At 32.8% G+C, this 17,615-nt stretch overlaps 1 protein-coding gene across 1 annotated transcript; it reads right to left on the bottom strand.

Moving 5' to 3' along the window:
• Window positions 1–7,458: 7,458 nt before the first annotated feature.
• Window positions 7,459–12,772, bottom strand: LOC146942677 (signal peptide peptidase-like). Its single transcript, XM_085756734.1, has 12 exons — window positions 12,631–12,772; window positions 12,460–12,543; window positions 12,231–12,346; window positions 11,948–12,099; window positions 11,765–11,850; window positions 11,518–11,645; window positions 10,886–10,936; window positions 10,712–10,798; window positions 10,494–10,563; window positions 8,468–8,604; window positions 8,211–8,288; window positions 7,459–7,692 (listed from the first exon to the last, which is right to left on the bottom strand). The coding sequence occupies exons 2-12, from the start codon at window positions 12,497–12,499 to the stop codon at window positions 7,612–7,614; spliced, it is 1,026 nt and encodes a 341-aa protein (XP_085612860.1). The 5' UTR covers window positions 12,500–12,543; window positions 12,631–12,772; the 3' UTR covers window positions 7,459–7,611.
• Between the last annotated feature and the right edge of the window lie 4,843 nt (window positions 12,773–17,615).

The following is a 17,615-nucleotide window of genomic DNA, read 5'->3' as shown; positions in this document are numbered from 1 at the left end:
CTTGAAAAATGAATGCATGGTAAATTTTAAAAGTTTAATACTATAACATCTACTAATTGTATTTCTTTATTCAAATAGGTGAGATATGTCATTCATTAATCATTTCCACGTCAACCAAGTTCAATGAGATTGACAATATAACTATCTTATCTTATTCTTATAAAAGCGATATAATTATCTGCTAAGCATCTCCTAATTATTGCTATAAGTTATGCAAATGTTATTGTCAAAAACACAATTACGCAATTGCAGTTTGCAACTCATAGTAGAAAAGATATATACAAATATTTAAATGCATCATGTTTTGCATGGTTCATATATTTATATTGTTTTATATAAAAGCTTAACAACTTAATTAGGGGATATCATAAAAACAACTTACTTAGTCAAGAAAATAAATTATGGGTGACATCATACGCATTTTGTTTTTTAGTGTTGCTTCTAGAGTGCAAAAGTAAGATAGTATTGTATGTACAATTCTTTAACACACCACCTGATCAATAATTCCATCATATGTCATCCAATGAAGTGACTTTGATTTAATAATGGTAGAAACAAATCAAAAAAATGTTACAAAACATAACTTACTTATGCATACGAATATCTTACGACTAGTCTGTTAATATTACAGTCTACTATAGTTGCAACCAATTCACAACTAAAAAAAGAAATTGACCACGCCAATAATTACTTTAATTACATTCATTTATAGAAATATAATTACATCTACATTACATTTATATTATTATATGTTTTTCCATATTAATTAATAATATTATCAATCCAATTTGTATTTGTTGGTTTGATTACCGGTCAAAGTAGCAAATGCAAGTTGATGAAGATACATAGTTGGAGCTTTCGATCACACCAACCATGACTCGTTCAAATTCGAAATTCTTCCGTTTGTAGGCAATACGTAAGTTCTATCGAAAACCGCCATTGAAGTTATCTCTTGTATTTCATAAAAATGTTAATTGAAAGTTGTGTGAACGTCATTATGCATATTAGAGGAAAGTCAGGCACTTTAGTGTTCGTCTATCTGATACTTCTATTTGTATTATATCGATTTTAATTCAATTTGTTTGTCTTAATTTTATAAATCTACATTGTTTAAGAGAAATTTGTTTAGAAGAAAGATTAACTAAACTTTGTAGTTAGCTTTTTAGTTCCTTAAATTATGATGTAGGTTTAAATATAAATTTGAAAAATAATTGAGTTGCTATGGATAAATTTGTCTAGAAAAATGTTTAATCAAATGTAGCTATTTTTTATAGTTAACTTTGAAGTTGTCATTGTATAATGATATAGAAAAGGAGCAAAGGGCGGAGAAGGACATGAGCTAGTGAAACTCCCTCCGCCCCTGCCCTTGCATTTGTACTATACACGTGTTAAACCCAATTGTTGTTGGATGGACGAAATGTCCCTGCGTTATGATTCAAGTGTATTATGTGTTATGGTTCAAGTGTATTATTGTAAACTGAACTGCAGTACTATATTTTAGTCGTAACACTTCATTCCCTAATTTCATCATAGAAATAAAACGAAATTATAGAAACTCTATTGTCACAAAGGTAGGCATCATATGCTGAATTACATGAACAAAGATCAATTGTGTCTATTGTTTATTACTTTCGGTTGCTTGCTGTCCTAATTTTTTTTAATTAAGATATTTTAAAAATGTAATAATGATTAATATATTGATTTCCGTGAGCTTAACTCAGTTGAGTTGACAAGAACATTGCGTAATATATGTAGGGGTCGAGATTCGAACACCAAATACCCCACTTAGACCATCCACAATGCAGCACCCCGTTTGGGTGCTTAAATGACTCCTGACTGTACACATCATTCATTTTATAATTAATACTTAATAAACACCTAATCTCTCAAACCCAGCACCTCAAAATAATTATTAATTAGACCATCCACAATGCAGCACCCCATTTGGGTGCTTAAACGGGTCCCGATTGTACACGTCACTCATTTTATAATTACTACTTAATAAGCACCCAATCTCTCCAACCCAGCACCTCAAAATAATTATTAATTGGGTCCCAACAATAACCATATATCATTACATTTTAACAATAATTTATATACTCATTCATAATTATATAATTTTAAAATATTGAAGTAATTTAATTATAAATTATTAAAAAAACAAACATTTTTATTTTATTTTTGTTAATAATTCAAGAAAAAGTTAAAACTTGTAAAAACAATATAAAATGAATGATGATAAATTACATAATTATTTTTTACAACTATTATATAATTATATAATTATTTTTAAATATCAAAATAATACAATAATTAAATATATTTAAAAAATAGAATTAATTGTATATGTGGGACCTATGAATAATAGGAGAGAGAGGGTGCCTATAAAAGCACCCACCTTTATAAGCATCAAATTAATTGATGCCACAAAGGGGGTGCCTATTTACAATGGCGCTTAACAGGGGAAGGACTCCCCATTGTAGATGGTCTTAGGTTCGAGTAATAATTCTATATCATTAAATTTTAACAATAATTTAATATACTAATTCATAATTATATAATTTTAGAATATTGAAGAAATTTATTTATAAATTATAAAAAAAGGAAAAAAAAAGTAATTAAATACACGATTTTTTTTAATGAGTAATTAAATACAAGAATCTGTCGACTGCTAATTGTGTAGAATTTCCAACGGCTATATGCTACAAGCAAATTCAAATTCAACTATTATTTACAACTATTATAATTTTTTTTAATATCAAAATAATACAATAATTGAATATAGAGAAAAAAATAATAATTAATTAAACATGTGGGACCCATGTGTAATAGGAGAGAGAGGGTGCCTATAAAAGCACTCATCCTTATAAGCACCATATTCATTGATGTCACAATAGGGGTGCCTATTTAAAATAGTGCTAAATAGGAGAAAGACCCCATTGTAGATGGTCTTATTCACCTTATAAAAGAGAATTTCTACCACTCAACAACTTGAGGAAAACAAAATATACATTTGATTTCTGCTCTATACCCAACAAGTTTCGCTCGCGCCCAGCCAAACTGACCAAAATACCCCTGCATTGGGCATGGCTGTAGGGCGAGCGAAAAGTGCTGGGGAAGAGCAGTAATCAATATATTTTGCACACACATGGTGTGAAATTAGAGCAGCCCCACTATATCACACTTTTAAACAGTTCAATCATATTTTATTCGAAAAGAAAACTCCCTCTAAACTTAAATATAAGCAACAAAGTGTCATTTTCTGGAAGAAAAAAAGAAAAGAAAGAAGCAACAATGTATCAATATACTTTTTGTTTATATTTAAGGTCGGAAGAGTGCAAACCTTTACATCCCCAATACAAAATACATACTTTTTCATTTGCACCTATACTATTTAATTTGGATTAACAATAATTTATATTTTGATCACACAAAAGAAAAGTTACATTTTATTATTAAGTAATTGTTGCATTCATTTCCTACTAAACGTGTAAGGAGTGAAGACAGTTGAAAATATTTTCTGTATTAGCCTTAGACATGAGCAAGTGTCTTTTGCAAACTCTGAAATCTCGTTTTACGTTCAGTTAATTAATAATTCAATGGGTCACACACGGTTCTATATTTATATGATGTGTCGTATTCAAATTTCATTAAGCTTTGTAAAATAAATATTATGACATTAAGATCGCATTCCACCAGTGCAACACGAAACCGCCTTACTGTGTTTATAAAATATTATTTACAAAATTTTCTGGGATAAACTCTGTCTGGGTTTAAATGTACATATATACTTCTTCAGGAAATGAATTATAAAATACATTTTATGTGTAGAAATTTGTTAGATTGCAATTTGCATACCAAAATCTTAAAATAGTACGCAAGACAATGACACTGCAGAATATTGTGCTAACTGCAAAGACTATCTTTAGCCCGTTTATTATCGTATTGTGGATTCAACTACAGATATACTCCATCTGTCGGTTTTCTCCAAAAGAAATAACTCATTTGCAGAAGTTAAGGGGAAAATTGAAAAGGAACTATAAAACTGAAAAGGAACTATGTTTATTCCTTGCAAAACGAACAAACTGATATAGGAGCTACTACTCTAGTGCAATGCAATGCGTGATCACTGATTACTAAATGAATATGCTAAACATATCTCTCACCTAAATACACCATCCCCAAATCCATATCTATTCAAATGACCGTCTGCATTTCTTAAGTCTATTAAACCTTTCAAAAGCTTCTTTTATAGCTGGGATTTTCATCCTATGATGCTCCAATATATTGTTCCAAGCGCTCTTCTTCTGGTGAGTGATTTAATGACCAGTTAAAAAAATGACCATCACCAATGTTGCTTGAATTTTGGAAAAACAGTTGAAAATGCTTCGCTCAGTACTTTTTGTTGTGAAAGTGACTCAAAATTGGAGTTTGGAGGCCAAAATTGATGTTTGCTGGAAGTGGAAATCGGTGGCCGATTTGAGAAATCGGGGCCCGATTTTGGCTGCAGGTTGGAGCAGTTTGGTGCTGGAAAAATCGGCGCCCGATTTGGTAAAATCGGGGCCCGATTTCGCGTGCAGGATTTTTTCAGAAACGTATTTTTGGGCCAGATTTGTTACAATTTTATCGGAGTTACTTTTACTATAAATATAGGCATTGTATCAGTGTAAACCTTGAGATAGAGGGGGCTGAAACAAGGGTTTAGAAATCAAACTAGGGTTTGTATAGAGTTTGTCTCTTGGCAACAAACTAGGGTTTAAAGGTTGATTCACCTTGGGAAACACTATTAGGATTGAGTCTCTTGGTCACGGGAAGAGATTGGGACTTTGGGTAGAATTAGGCGGGAGACTTATTCTTGTAACCCATTGATATCTCTTTTGTAAAGTTACTCATCATATAATGGAACAGAGGGCTGCTCTCTCCCCTAGACTAGGTCAATTTGGACCGAATTGGGTCATCAAATTCTTTTGTGTTCTCTCTTCCTTTTCTCTCGCTGTTGTTTTCTACTTTTGTTTGTGATTATAACTTCCATACACTTTGTTTTGGTTGCTTGGTTATCCCTTGCTCCACACATCAAGTTGTTATTGGTGTGTTTTCTCATCGAAATCGCAACAATTGGCGCCCACCGTGGGGCAAGGGTCAAAGGATAATCAAGTATCATGGGTTCGAAGTGGGATATTGAGAAGTTTACCGGCGATAACGATTTTGGGTTATGGAAGCGGTGTTAATACAGCAGAAGTGTGAGAAAACTTTGAAGGGTGAAGGTTCGTTACCGGTCACTATGTCACGAGCGGAGAAGACCGAGATGGTGGACAAGGCCAGAAGTGTCATTGTCTTGTGCCTCGGGAATAAAGTTTCGAGAGAAGCAGCAAAGGATACAACCGCGGCATCGATGTGGTCAAAGTTCGAATATTTGTATATGACAAAGTCTTTGGCTCATCGGCAAGTCCTAAAGCAACAACTTTACTCATTCAAGATGGTAGAGTCAAAGGCTATCATGGAGCTACTTGTGGAATTCAACAAAATCATTGGTGATTTGGAGAACATTGAGGTGCGTCTTGAGGATGCGGGTGCTCTGATGGTGTGGTGTTGTTTGGAGGATGAAGAAGGTGATGTTGGTCACCTTGAGAGTGATGCCTAGTGGAGCGGTGGTCGTCTGGAGAGACGTTAAACACTCAACATCAGCCTGGAGAGGCGGTGGTAAGAATACTCATGATCAGCCTGGAGAGGCGGTGGTAAGAATACTCATGATTTACCTGTTGAGGTGAAGTTTCAAGGTTGAAGACATAGTGGGATGTACTCATTTGCTAGTTGAGAGGTTGGAAGCTCGGCTTTAGGTGGAGTTGAACACACCGGGAGTGGTACGACTATGGAGGACCTTGGGTGTTATGCTCTATGGTGAGCAAGGGATTTCTTCATGAAGACGGAAGGAATTCCGGAGGTTGAAGAATGTATAGCACGGCTTGCGGGATTACCCTAAAAAAAAAGGCCAAGGGTGATCGGATGCAAGGTGATCTTCAAGGAAGCTGGAGATGTCCTGTGTTGAAGATGTCATGGTGAATGCTTGTGGAACTACCTAAAATTCCTAGCGTAGTTGGACTGCAAGGACCTTCGAGAAGGCGGAAGACATTCCGATGGCTGAAGGGGGTTAAGGTGTATACTTGTGGATTACTCTAAAAGCCAAGGGTGATTGGGCACAAGTATATCTTCAAGGAAGCGGGAGATGTCTCGTATTGAAGAGGTTATGGTATAGTCTTGTAGGACTACCTGAAATTCCTAGCGTAGTTGGACTACAAGCATCTTCGAGAAGGCTGAAGACATTCCGATGGCTGAAGAAGTTAGGGTGTAAACTTGTGGAGCTACTTGGTGTAGTGGGAAGCAAGGGAAAGAGCAGCAAGGTGTTGATGTTATGTTGGCATCATCACTAATTTAGAGTCAGAGTGGAGATTGTTGTGAAAGTGACTCAAAATTGGAGTTTGGAGGCCAAAATTGATGTTTGCTGGAAGTGGAAATCGGTGGCCGATTTGAGAAATCGGGGCCCGATTTTGGCTGCAGGTTGGAGCAGTTTGGTGCTGGAAAAATCGGCGCCTGATTTGGTAAAATCGGGGCCCGATTTGGTAAAATTGGGGCCCGATTTCGCATGCAGGATTTTTTCAGAAACGTATTTTTGGGCCAGATTTGTTACAATTTTATGGGAGTTACTTTTACTATAAATATAGGCATTGTATCAGTGTAAACCTTGAGATAGAGGGGGCTGAAACAAGGGTTTAGAAATCAAACTAGGGTTTGTATAGAGTTTGTCTCTTGGCAACAAACTAGGGTTTGAAGGTTGATTCACCTTGGGAAACACTATTAGGATTGAGTCTCTTGGTCACGGGAAGAGATTGGGACTTTGGGTAGAATTAGGCGGGAGACTTATTCTTATAACCCATTGATATCTCTTTTGTAAAGTTACTCATCATATAGTGGAACGGAGGGCTGCTCTCTCCCCCAGACTAGGTCAATCTGAACCGAACTGGGTCAACAAATTCTTTTGTGTTCTCTCTTCCTTTTCTCTCGCTGTTGTTTTCTACTTTTGTTTGTGATTATAACTTCCATACACTTTGTTTTGGTTGCTTGATTATCCCTTGCTCCACACATCAAGTTGTTATTGTCGAAATCGCAACACTTTTGTAGACATTTGATTATCACAATTGCAAGTGGAGTAGGGAAATAGCCTTCATAAAAATGTATTTAGGAAGAAACAGAGGAAGAGGTGGAATAACTAGTTAAAGATGGTAGTAGAAAAACAAAACCAAAACACTCTTCACTCCTAACCAACCATGTCAATATTGTGTTAAAAAAAACCATTTACGTGCACGTATTGTACCGAGAGAGAGGAGTGGTGAGAAAACCATTAGAAAGTTTGCCATGGAAACCCTGATTGGGCAGTCAAGGAGCAAAAGCAAATTGCCAATATGAAAAATAGGACTAACATTTTTTTTTCTCTCACTAATCACAGTCTGTTACAGAGGTGTGCTTCAGAATAAGTTAGCTTAAGTATCCGAATTCTAGGAAAGTAACAGTATTTCTTCAGTGAATCAGAAGCACCGATATTGGACATGCTTTAACTTATTCATCCTTTTTGCTAGACTTGGCATCACTCTCTTCTTGAGATGAATCGGCAGTCTTTGACTCGTCGAACTCCAACAACTGCATTAATAGAAAGTAAAAAGTTGTTAGAACCACACCTAGCAAGCATACCGCATTTCGACCACCTTAAGCTCTAAACATGATGTTACCAACTTAAAACTATAAAATCATGTTTCCAATAACTTCAGCAACATTTGTTCAAATTTCGCTGCAACAAAAGATATTGTGCGGAACCTTTTAAAACTGGTCACAAGTCACAACAAGCAAAGTTGCCTTTAGAAGGTATTTAACCAAAGCCCATATTCTACAATCTATATGTATGTATCTTCTGTTGCCTTAAGTACATTTTAAAGCACTGGAATTAGCTAATTTCAAACCACACACATACAGTATAAACTGCAAATTAGCTTTGGAATGTAAATTAAATTTACACTACTCATAATACTTGGAAATGTAACACAAAACAGGAAAAATTATACTACACACCGGTAATGCTTGAAATCAAACCAGATGCATAAAAAATATGGATTGACATTGATATGAGAACAGGGCAAATGGAAATAAGAAATGAAACAAACCTGTTTAACTTCACCATTCCAGATGCAATGGGCCGCCAAAAATCCAATTACCGCAGGTACAATATACAAAAGAGCAGGCTGACAAGAGGGACACCAATAAAAAGGGAAAAACGTTAATAGAGAAGGCAGATCACCAACCTCAGCGACTCGTGTACGATCAGTGAATTTGATTTGGCCACAATGACCACAATCCTCACAACATTCCCCCAAACGAAAAAAAAAATTTAAAAAAAAAAAAATGAAACCACATGAATCACCTGTGCAGCCTGAAACCAGTTCATCACAACAATTGTAAGAACCAAGCCAAAAGTGTATCCTAAAAATGCACTCTTGAAATACTGGGTCTGTCTTCCTCTAGACACATCAAACCGCAAAGCCAATGCCACAAAAATACCTAATTGAAAAAAATACAGTCAAAATACATACCAAGTAACAACCAATTGATTGTAGATAATTTATTGAAGATAAATGGTTTTTGAACATCCAAAGTTTGATCTCAAATACAGTGCCCTTTGGTTATGGGTCTATTTTTTAGACGTAGATCAATGGTAGAAGATAAAAAGTAAGAGACAGATAGAGATAAATACATGTTGTCGCTTACGGTGTATGTATTTTGATGTTCAAATAACATAACTGCTTGTTTAATACACACATTCGAGCACACATGCAAATAGATAAACAAATATACGTGTGAAAGAGTTAATATTTTTTTAGTTACGGGACATCTAGAAGAGTAATGATGAAGCTTAGCTGTGTTTTATCTTATGACATAAACACTAAAGAGGGTATCTCGCAGAGCTAATAAATACTCCCTCCGTCTCTAAATTATAGTCGTTTAAGGTTTGTGCGCAATTATTAAGGAAATGATTAATTATGTTGATTTCAATGGTAAAATTAATGTCATTTATTAAAATACCCTTATTAATTGTAGTTAGTGGATTAGTTAAGTTGAATGAAATTCATTAAATAAGGGTATAGTAATGGAAAAAAATAATAAATGTTGCATTGGTATTGTAAAGTGACAATTATTTTGGGAAAAGAAAAAATGCTAAAGAGACAATTATTGTGAGACGGAGGGAGTATAAGTTTTTTTTGAGCTTATGTCATTCCAATAAGAATCCAATATAACTGTACGACCGTTTGAGTGCATGCTCTAGCCTCAAATGTTCATGTCCTGAATAAGCGCACGTGTGTAAATCAATTTCATGCATCAAACAATTAATCATTTCAATTTCTTTGACTTAGATCCTCTCCAGCCATAACACAGCGCATTTACTAGATCCAGCGGCTCTGCTGCGGCTGCACCGTGTGCAACATTTCAGAGTGTTTAAATTGCTTTGAAATAGAGCCTCGACAACCGAACATCACAGTTTGACCATTTAAGCAAAGACTTAAAATTCAGCAAAGTGTTTATTCATTATGAAAAAAGTAGGGCCAGAACAACGTCTCTTCACTAAAACTAGTATAAGACCTTTGAACTATGAAGCACTAACACAAACACAGATATTGGACACGGCGTTGATTTGAAGAAATTGGTACTAATTTAGGAAAATAGAAATGATTGAATGTAACTACCATGTGTCGGTGTTTGACATTGGACACGTCTACTGATGTGTTGTTTGATAGTACTACATTTGATTCTCTAGATAATGTGGGCAACAAACTATATCATCACAGGATATTTAAATTTAGCTTTAAAAGTTTGTTCTTTGGATTAGCAGCATTGGGGGTATTGAAGAGAAATGTCAAAAAGAGAAAAAATCTCATTGTTTGGACTTTGGAAGTTTAAAAACTTATAAAAGGGAAGAAACAGAGGGTAGCCATTCCCTTTTAGAACCCTCATTTTTTTGTTCCCCTTCAAATTGCAGGTTGTAGAACCTATAAAGAAACTTTACATTTGTGACCCTTCCACTTTGCTCCATCAATTAATCATCCAAACAGGGAGAAGAAGGGATACATATCCTTTCCATTCCATCCCTTCCCTTATTCTTTTTCAATTAGTATTACAGTTCCCCATAGGACCGGTTATAACAGGCATTTTTACAAACCATTTCTAGCAAATTCATGGCAATTTTAAGTCCCAAAATTTGAAGTCATGCTGTGACAGCAAGGAGAAATGCACACTGTAAATAAGTTAAAATTATTTGGTCCCTTCTCCATTGTCTCCATCTACCCAGCACAGTTTGAAAAATTTAACACCAAATTTATACTAAGAACTAAACTGTATTTTTAAATTCAACTTCACAAAAGGAAGACATCAATGCATCAACAGAGTAATCTTACCTGGGATAACAATATCACCAAGTCCAAGCATTGAAAATGGCCTTGCAGAATCTGCTGTGGGGAACAAAAGCTGCAAAACAGTTTAATTAACATAATTAGAAAGAACTTTCAAGTTTTTTTATCAAATAGTTATCATGGCTAGTAGACTACAAAAATTCACACGAATGCATACAAAATTACAAACAAATATTTCCATTGCACTCAGCAAAGATTTTAACCTTAATTGGTGCATCAAATGATTTTGCAACGCTGACCATCACAGGAGTGAAGAAAACCCAGAAAATGTCATATACAAAAAGACCAGCCTGCAAAATATGTGAATGTAAAAGAGTAAAAAATGAAGCTTTGAGCACTACCAAGTTCAATTTAAAAGAAGGAAAAAAAAAACATACCAAGAGAATGGCACCAGTCTTGAAGGAGCCAAGAGAAAGCATTTCAATTCCCTGTAAACGTTACAGATGGAGTTACTGGTGTTAATTACGGTAATGAAGACTGATTCACAATTTTATACAAAGTTTACAAACTTGTAGCATTTAGATAGTAATTTAATTTATTATTCTAGTGCCTGTTTTCTACAGAATAAGCTTAATTTCTAAAAAGGTATTGTTCCATTTCAAACCAGGAAAGTGAATACCAAAAATATGCACAAAACATAATTAATTATTGGTTCAATTAACAACCATGAGTTAATAAAAGAAATGGTTGACAGGCAAAATCATACACCCTTTCAAATTTCAATACAAGCAAACCTATCACCGCTAAACCTTGAATAGTGCTGTCAAATTTTATTCCAAGTTAAATACCATAATTTAACCTATAATAGGTTATTATGTATAATTGGTTTGTTCCAAATTTATGTAACTGGCATAAATAAAAGGTAAAATTATTTGTCTAGTACGCAATCAAGTTTTTATTGCTAATCGCGTTGCCATCTAAATGGTTACGAACCTGTCAATTTAACTATAAGCATACAAACATAAAGATAATATCGCAGACAGACATGAATATAGGTAAAGCATCAAACCTGGATGCAGAAAGCAAGACCCAATATGTTATTTGCCAGCCAATGCTTGCGCAGAGCATACCAGGCACAAAAAAAAGTGCCAGGGACTGCAGCAACGATCTGTGACCTTGTAAACTCAATCTCGACGGCTGTGTAAAATAGGTGTAAGGAAACATATCAGTACAAGACACCTAAAAGTAGCAAAAAACATAAAACCAATGCATGAATGAATTAAACATTATCCTATATTATACTCAGTGTCACATACATCGAAAATATGGAAAACGCCAGACTATGAGATCATCATTCCAATGATTTGGCAGAAAGCGTTTAATAGATGGCAATAATGTTGCCCTGCAAAAAGTGGAAGAGAAAAATTGTGTTATGATATAAAACACGTCAAAAAAAGGTTCGATTAACTATAATAGAAGTGCAGAGAAAAAGAACATACGAAAGTGCAACAATGCCGAGTACAAAGAAGTAGCCTGTCAACACAGTGTTCACTAAGTCCTTAGATAGAAACTTAAATAGCAAGAAAAGTGATAATAGCATTGCACTTCCAACAAAGGGAAAACGCATAGCATGTTCCTTGGACATTGTCTCCTGCATAATTCAATACAAAATTATTGAGATTAACGAACTTGCAATATATAAAAGAATAAGGGCCTGTTCGGATTGGCTAATTTGAGTTTATCTAGATAACAAAACAGCTTATGTACATGGGAAGTACTTACCGTTGGTGCAGTTGGTTTGACGGATCGGTAACATCCGACAAACACAGTGATGCAAGCGGTTAAAACAACATTTAAGTTTGGATCTACTTTGACAACAAGCGGTGCTAAGGTTAAACCTGCGGCAACATACAAAAATGACATTAATATGAAGCACATTACTATTACATTACATTGCAAGAGTATGAACTGAAACAATAAAATTCACTAAAAAAAAAAAAGTAAAACAAACCTAATAAAGCCAAATTAGCAATTCGTTCCGTGTTCTTCATTTCGCAGCAAAAATGATGGATCTAGTGTGCGAGATTGGCCTCCGCTGCAATCACAGAAATGATTAAAAATATAATAATAATAATAATAATAGAAGGATCTAACGATTAAACCAAAAACACATTTGACGAACCTGCAATTAATTAGGAGAAAAGAATTGCAGCAGATCGGAGAAAGATAGAATTGGGGGAAAATGATTAAATCAGGGTTTAGAAGTTTTACTACCGAAAGAGTCAAAGGTCAAAGAGAACGGTAAACTTTATCAAAGTATGTATGTGTGCGAGTGCAATGTGCATGCCAATGAGATGAGAAGGATGAACCGTTTATGCTTACGTGGCAAACTGTGAATTAACTAGTGATCGGTTACTTACCATAAACCGACCCACGTAGATTGAGGTATTTTCATCCAATCACAAACTTCCCATTTGTCACGTAGGATTTCTTACTTTCTCTCTCGTTTGAGTTACATTACATGGATGGAGCGCAAAAGGGACACACATTAAGTTAAATAGATTTAACTTCATTCCAATTTTAGACCTCTTAAATTATCAATTTCTGAATTTTGGTTTTTTTTTTTTGGTTAAACTAGTTACAAACCCGTGCTTCGCACGGGTTTAATAACGTATCTTATAAAAAAAATTGTTTCAGAGGAAAAATGAACAAATTTATGAATATTTCACAAACATTATAAATCTTTATCAAAATATTTATGAAAGTTTTACCAAATCTTGAATAGAGATTAATATTTGTGAAATAGTGATGATTGATAAAATAATTAAAAAGGGTATAGGGTATAGAAATAAATTTATTAAAGAATTAAAAATTTGTTTAAACTAATTTTAGTTACAATTTAGGCCTAAAAAAAATACTGGACTTCGTTGAGTTTCTCTCTAATTTTTTTTATCAGGCTTGAAGCTATGACTCTGAGTTTGAAAACTGCAAAATTCACGAAAATTATTGAAGAAACACTATAAACAAATAAACGGCATCATCAAAAATTAAATCATATTTGGATATAGTGATCAACCAAACAAAAAAAGCAAGCATATTAAATACCTATAATCAATGGATTCTAATTGCATAGAGGCGACACTTATGATTTCTCTGTGTCTGGTCATCAATGAGAGTGATTGTTTTGCGCTTTCCTTTCAGAATTGTTCTTGACACTTCGTTTGGCAAATGCTAAACAGGGAAATAACTGCAATACACATGGATAAGATGTATGCGAATATAGTTACATATAATTTATAAAATGAAGGTAGCATAACTGATTTTAAGCTAAAGAAAATGTACCACGACTTCTAATTTATCTTCCTATAAAGTCTAGATAAATGCATGCATGTGGATTATATGTACCCCGTTGACCAATTAACATTGTTGAAACAAATGGAAATTAAGCATCACTTCCACATGTGCATCTATAGCTAGCACCATTTGACATTAATGTCTTTGAACATTTGGTGCAACTCTCATAATACCATCCAAACTGGTTAGGATTGAATTTAGTTGTTTTTCAAATAGTGATGCAGTATGTATCCTAACACAAATTATGCACATGAAATAAATAATAATGCAATATGTATTTTTAATTTGTGCGTAAAAAAACTCAAAGCATGTTTGTGCATAAATAAAGCAGACCTTGACTAAGTATGTTGAGAAGTACGTTGTACAAAGTACATTGAGAAGAAGCCGAACTCTGACTTAAGTTCTGACTAAAGTTTTGACTATGAGCTTGAGAAGTGTTAAGGTCACGACAACAATTCAAGAAACATGGTCAAAAAACAATCAAATCAGATTGTGAAATAATAAGTTAGTCTAACACTGTATTGTGAAATCATAATGCAAACTTACTAAGTCTTAAACTTCTCAACAACCGGATGATGTAGGTTGATGTGCAGCCTCGATCCTGACCAATTGTTACATCTATTTGGGTTGTCATTGATAAAGCTTAAAAGTATTTTTCCCATAGTGTTACATCAACTATATTCCCACTGCATAAGGAAAGACATCTTACAAGACATTATCAAACTTATACAAAATCCTATCATCTGATGCTGACAAATTAGAAAATAATACCTTTTATCTTTCAACACAATGTTCGTACACGGTTTCTTTCCAGTCCCAATTGGCGTTGCTTTACAATCTCATGAAGAAGTTCGATGATTTCTTAAGGAAAAAAAATTACATATATAAGAACATTATAATCGGCGAAAACACATAAATAAATTAAAGCACATAACTATACCATATAAAACGTCAATTTTGAATTTTCCTTCTTGAATTTCCTTAAATGACTTAAAGCGAAATTCATGAGTAAGAACATTAGTTAACTTGTCATACTTCTGCACCTTTGTACCATAACCAAAAACAACCTTAAAGGGATTAAATGCAATGTCATTATCAAACACATGACAATTATACAAAATATAAGTCTTGTTTTCCTCGATCAAAGCCTTCTAATGCTCCAATTGTCTATATCGAGTTATTACATGAACTCGATCACCCTAAATCCGAGAAAGAAACCAAAAAATATAAATAAATCAAAATGTACACTAATAAGTAACATTGATAAATCATAAAGGAAATCACAACAAATCTTAACTAACTCATCTAACCTTTGCATCACAAAAAATGAGTTTCATATGTTGATTCTCATTACTACCAGTCACAATCCAAGAATCCAGCACTCCAAATCCTATTTTCCAAATGTCCAAATCATTTTTGAGATCCTTAATGTAGTTCCTTTAAGAAAGTTAAAATAAAGGCCTTTAAGAAAGAAGTTAATGTTGTTTGCTTTCTTTGTTTTTTTAGTTTTAAAGTTATTTTTAAGTTAAATGTTGTTTGGCAAAATATTGTACAAACTTTGAATTTTTTTATTTTTACGGTGTCCGCGGTTCGAACTCTGGACTTGGCATATATTTATGCATTGTTCCTATCAACTGAGCTAAACTCACGAGGACAAAACTTTGAATTTATTATGAATTAACATAATAAATAAAAAAATGTTTAAAATAAAAGATATTTTTTTTACAAATACTATATTTACTCAATAACGTTTATTTTGTGTAACATGAATACAAATTTGTATCATCATATAAATGACTTGTTAAATATTTGAATAGAAGAAACAATTTAAGGAGCCTGAAATAATAACATAAATAATATTAAAATAGTTGGTTTTTTCTATTTCAATTATACTCTATAATAAATTTCGTTATAAGAATACCATATTTTTGGTGTCTTTCAAAAAGATAAGAATTTATATCATATAATATTTGTTACATTATTGGTGTCATAGAAACAAATATGTTTAGTTTTTTTGAATAAGAAAAAGATATGCATAATTTGTTACAATATAAAGGTGCAATATATATATATATATATATATATATATATATATATATATATAAGTATAAAGCTGCTCATTATTTAGCTAAATATGCTCTTAAGAATTCAGTTTGCATATGGATCGAAGAAACTCCGCCTTGTATTTCTGCAGTCTTGGCATTTGATTTGTTACCAGACTTTCATTAATGAAATTGTCTTTAACGTAAAAAAAAAGTATAATTTTTTTAGGCATCTATAACATTTTTGAAGAAAAGACATCTACAATTTTACTTTTAAATAAAATCAAAATGTTGTGATGATTAAACGATATTTAAATTAAATATATAAATGATAAAAAGATAATAAAATTCCTTTGAAAAAAGGTAATAAAATTAAATGGAACCTCCTTAAACAAAATTAAATGGAACGGTTCAAAAAAATTAAATGGAAGAAAAAAACATATTGAAATATAATATTAAAAAATAAAAGAAAAGGTTCCCAACGTGAATTGAAGAGAGATGCTTGTGAAATAAATTGTCGAGAAGTAGTTTTTTGAAGTAGCATTCAACAACTTTTGGCCAAAGCTCATTCCATTCAATTTTATGCATCAAAAAAAATATTTTTTTAGTAAGTACTTAATTGATATTGTATTTGGTCTAACTTCTCCTTAAAAATATAGAGAAGTTGAAAAAAAAACGGGTCAAACGGTATCTTAATCTCCCACAACGACAGTGTAGAAGCAACTTAATTTGGGAGAAAAAAATTGAAAAATAGTTAAAAATAAAAAAATTGGAAAATAGTTAAAAGTTTTTAAAAAATGTAAAAATTGGAAAATAGTTTGAAAAAAATCGGTGAGGTAGCACTCAACCAAGCAACACTAAAAAAAATTATATGCATTAGCGTAACCAAAAAACAGACAGACAAACATAAAATATTACTCTAAAAGTTAATATGTGTGTGTGTATATATTCGCGAGGTTGAAGAAAGGAAATAAAAATATTTGATATCATTAAATGACAGCGTGAATAAAAATATCTGTGAGGTTGTGATAATTAAACAATATTGAAATTAAATATATAAAAGATAATAAAATTCCTTTGAGAAAAAGATAATAAAATAAAATGGAACCTCCTTAAAAAATTAAATGGAACTGTTCAAAAGAAATTTAAGTTAAATGGAAGAAAAAAAACAGATTGAAATATAATATTAAAAAATAAAAGAAAAGGTTCCCAACGTGAGTTAAAAAGAGGTGTTTGTGAAATAAGTTGTCGAGAAGTAGTTTTTTAAAGTAACATTCAAAAATTTTTGCCCAAAGCTCATTCCATTCAATTTTATGCATTCAAAAAAATTATTTTTTTTTAGTATGCACTTAATTGATATTGTGTTTGGCCTAACTTCTCCTTAAAAATGTAGAGAAGTTAGAAAAAAGTCGGGTCAAACGATACCTTAATCTCTCACAACGGCAATGTAGAAGCAACTGAATTTGGGAGAAAAAATTGAAAAATAGTTAGAAACATAAAAATTAGAAAATAGTTAAAAATTATTAAAAATATAAAAATTATAAAATAATTAAAAATAAAAGGTTAGGGGCAAAATGAGAAATTTACCCTAAAACATGTGAGGAGGCAACAACCAAATTTCACCAAATAGGAAATTACAAAAATGCCCTCTTAAGGGGCAAAATAGTAAAATCATAGAGATTAATATTTAATATATAGTAAGTAGATAAGTTTTTTTCTTTAGAAGTATACTAATTTTACATTTTAATCCCTTAATTTTTTTTTCCGATTT

The sequence above is a fragment of the Medicago sativa genome, chromosome 3, assembly GCF_051527215.1.
Source record: "Medicago sativa cultivar Bolivia chromosome 3, Bolivia_mono, whole genome shotgun sequence".
NCBI classification, from domain to species: domain Eukaryota; kingdom Viridiplantae; phylum Streptophyta; class Magnoliopsida; order Fabales; family Fabaceae; genus Medicago; species Medicago sativa.
This window is presented reverse-complemented; position numbering and strand designations above follow the sequence as displayed.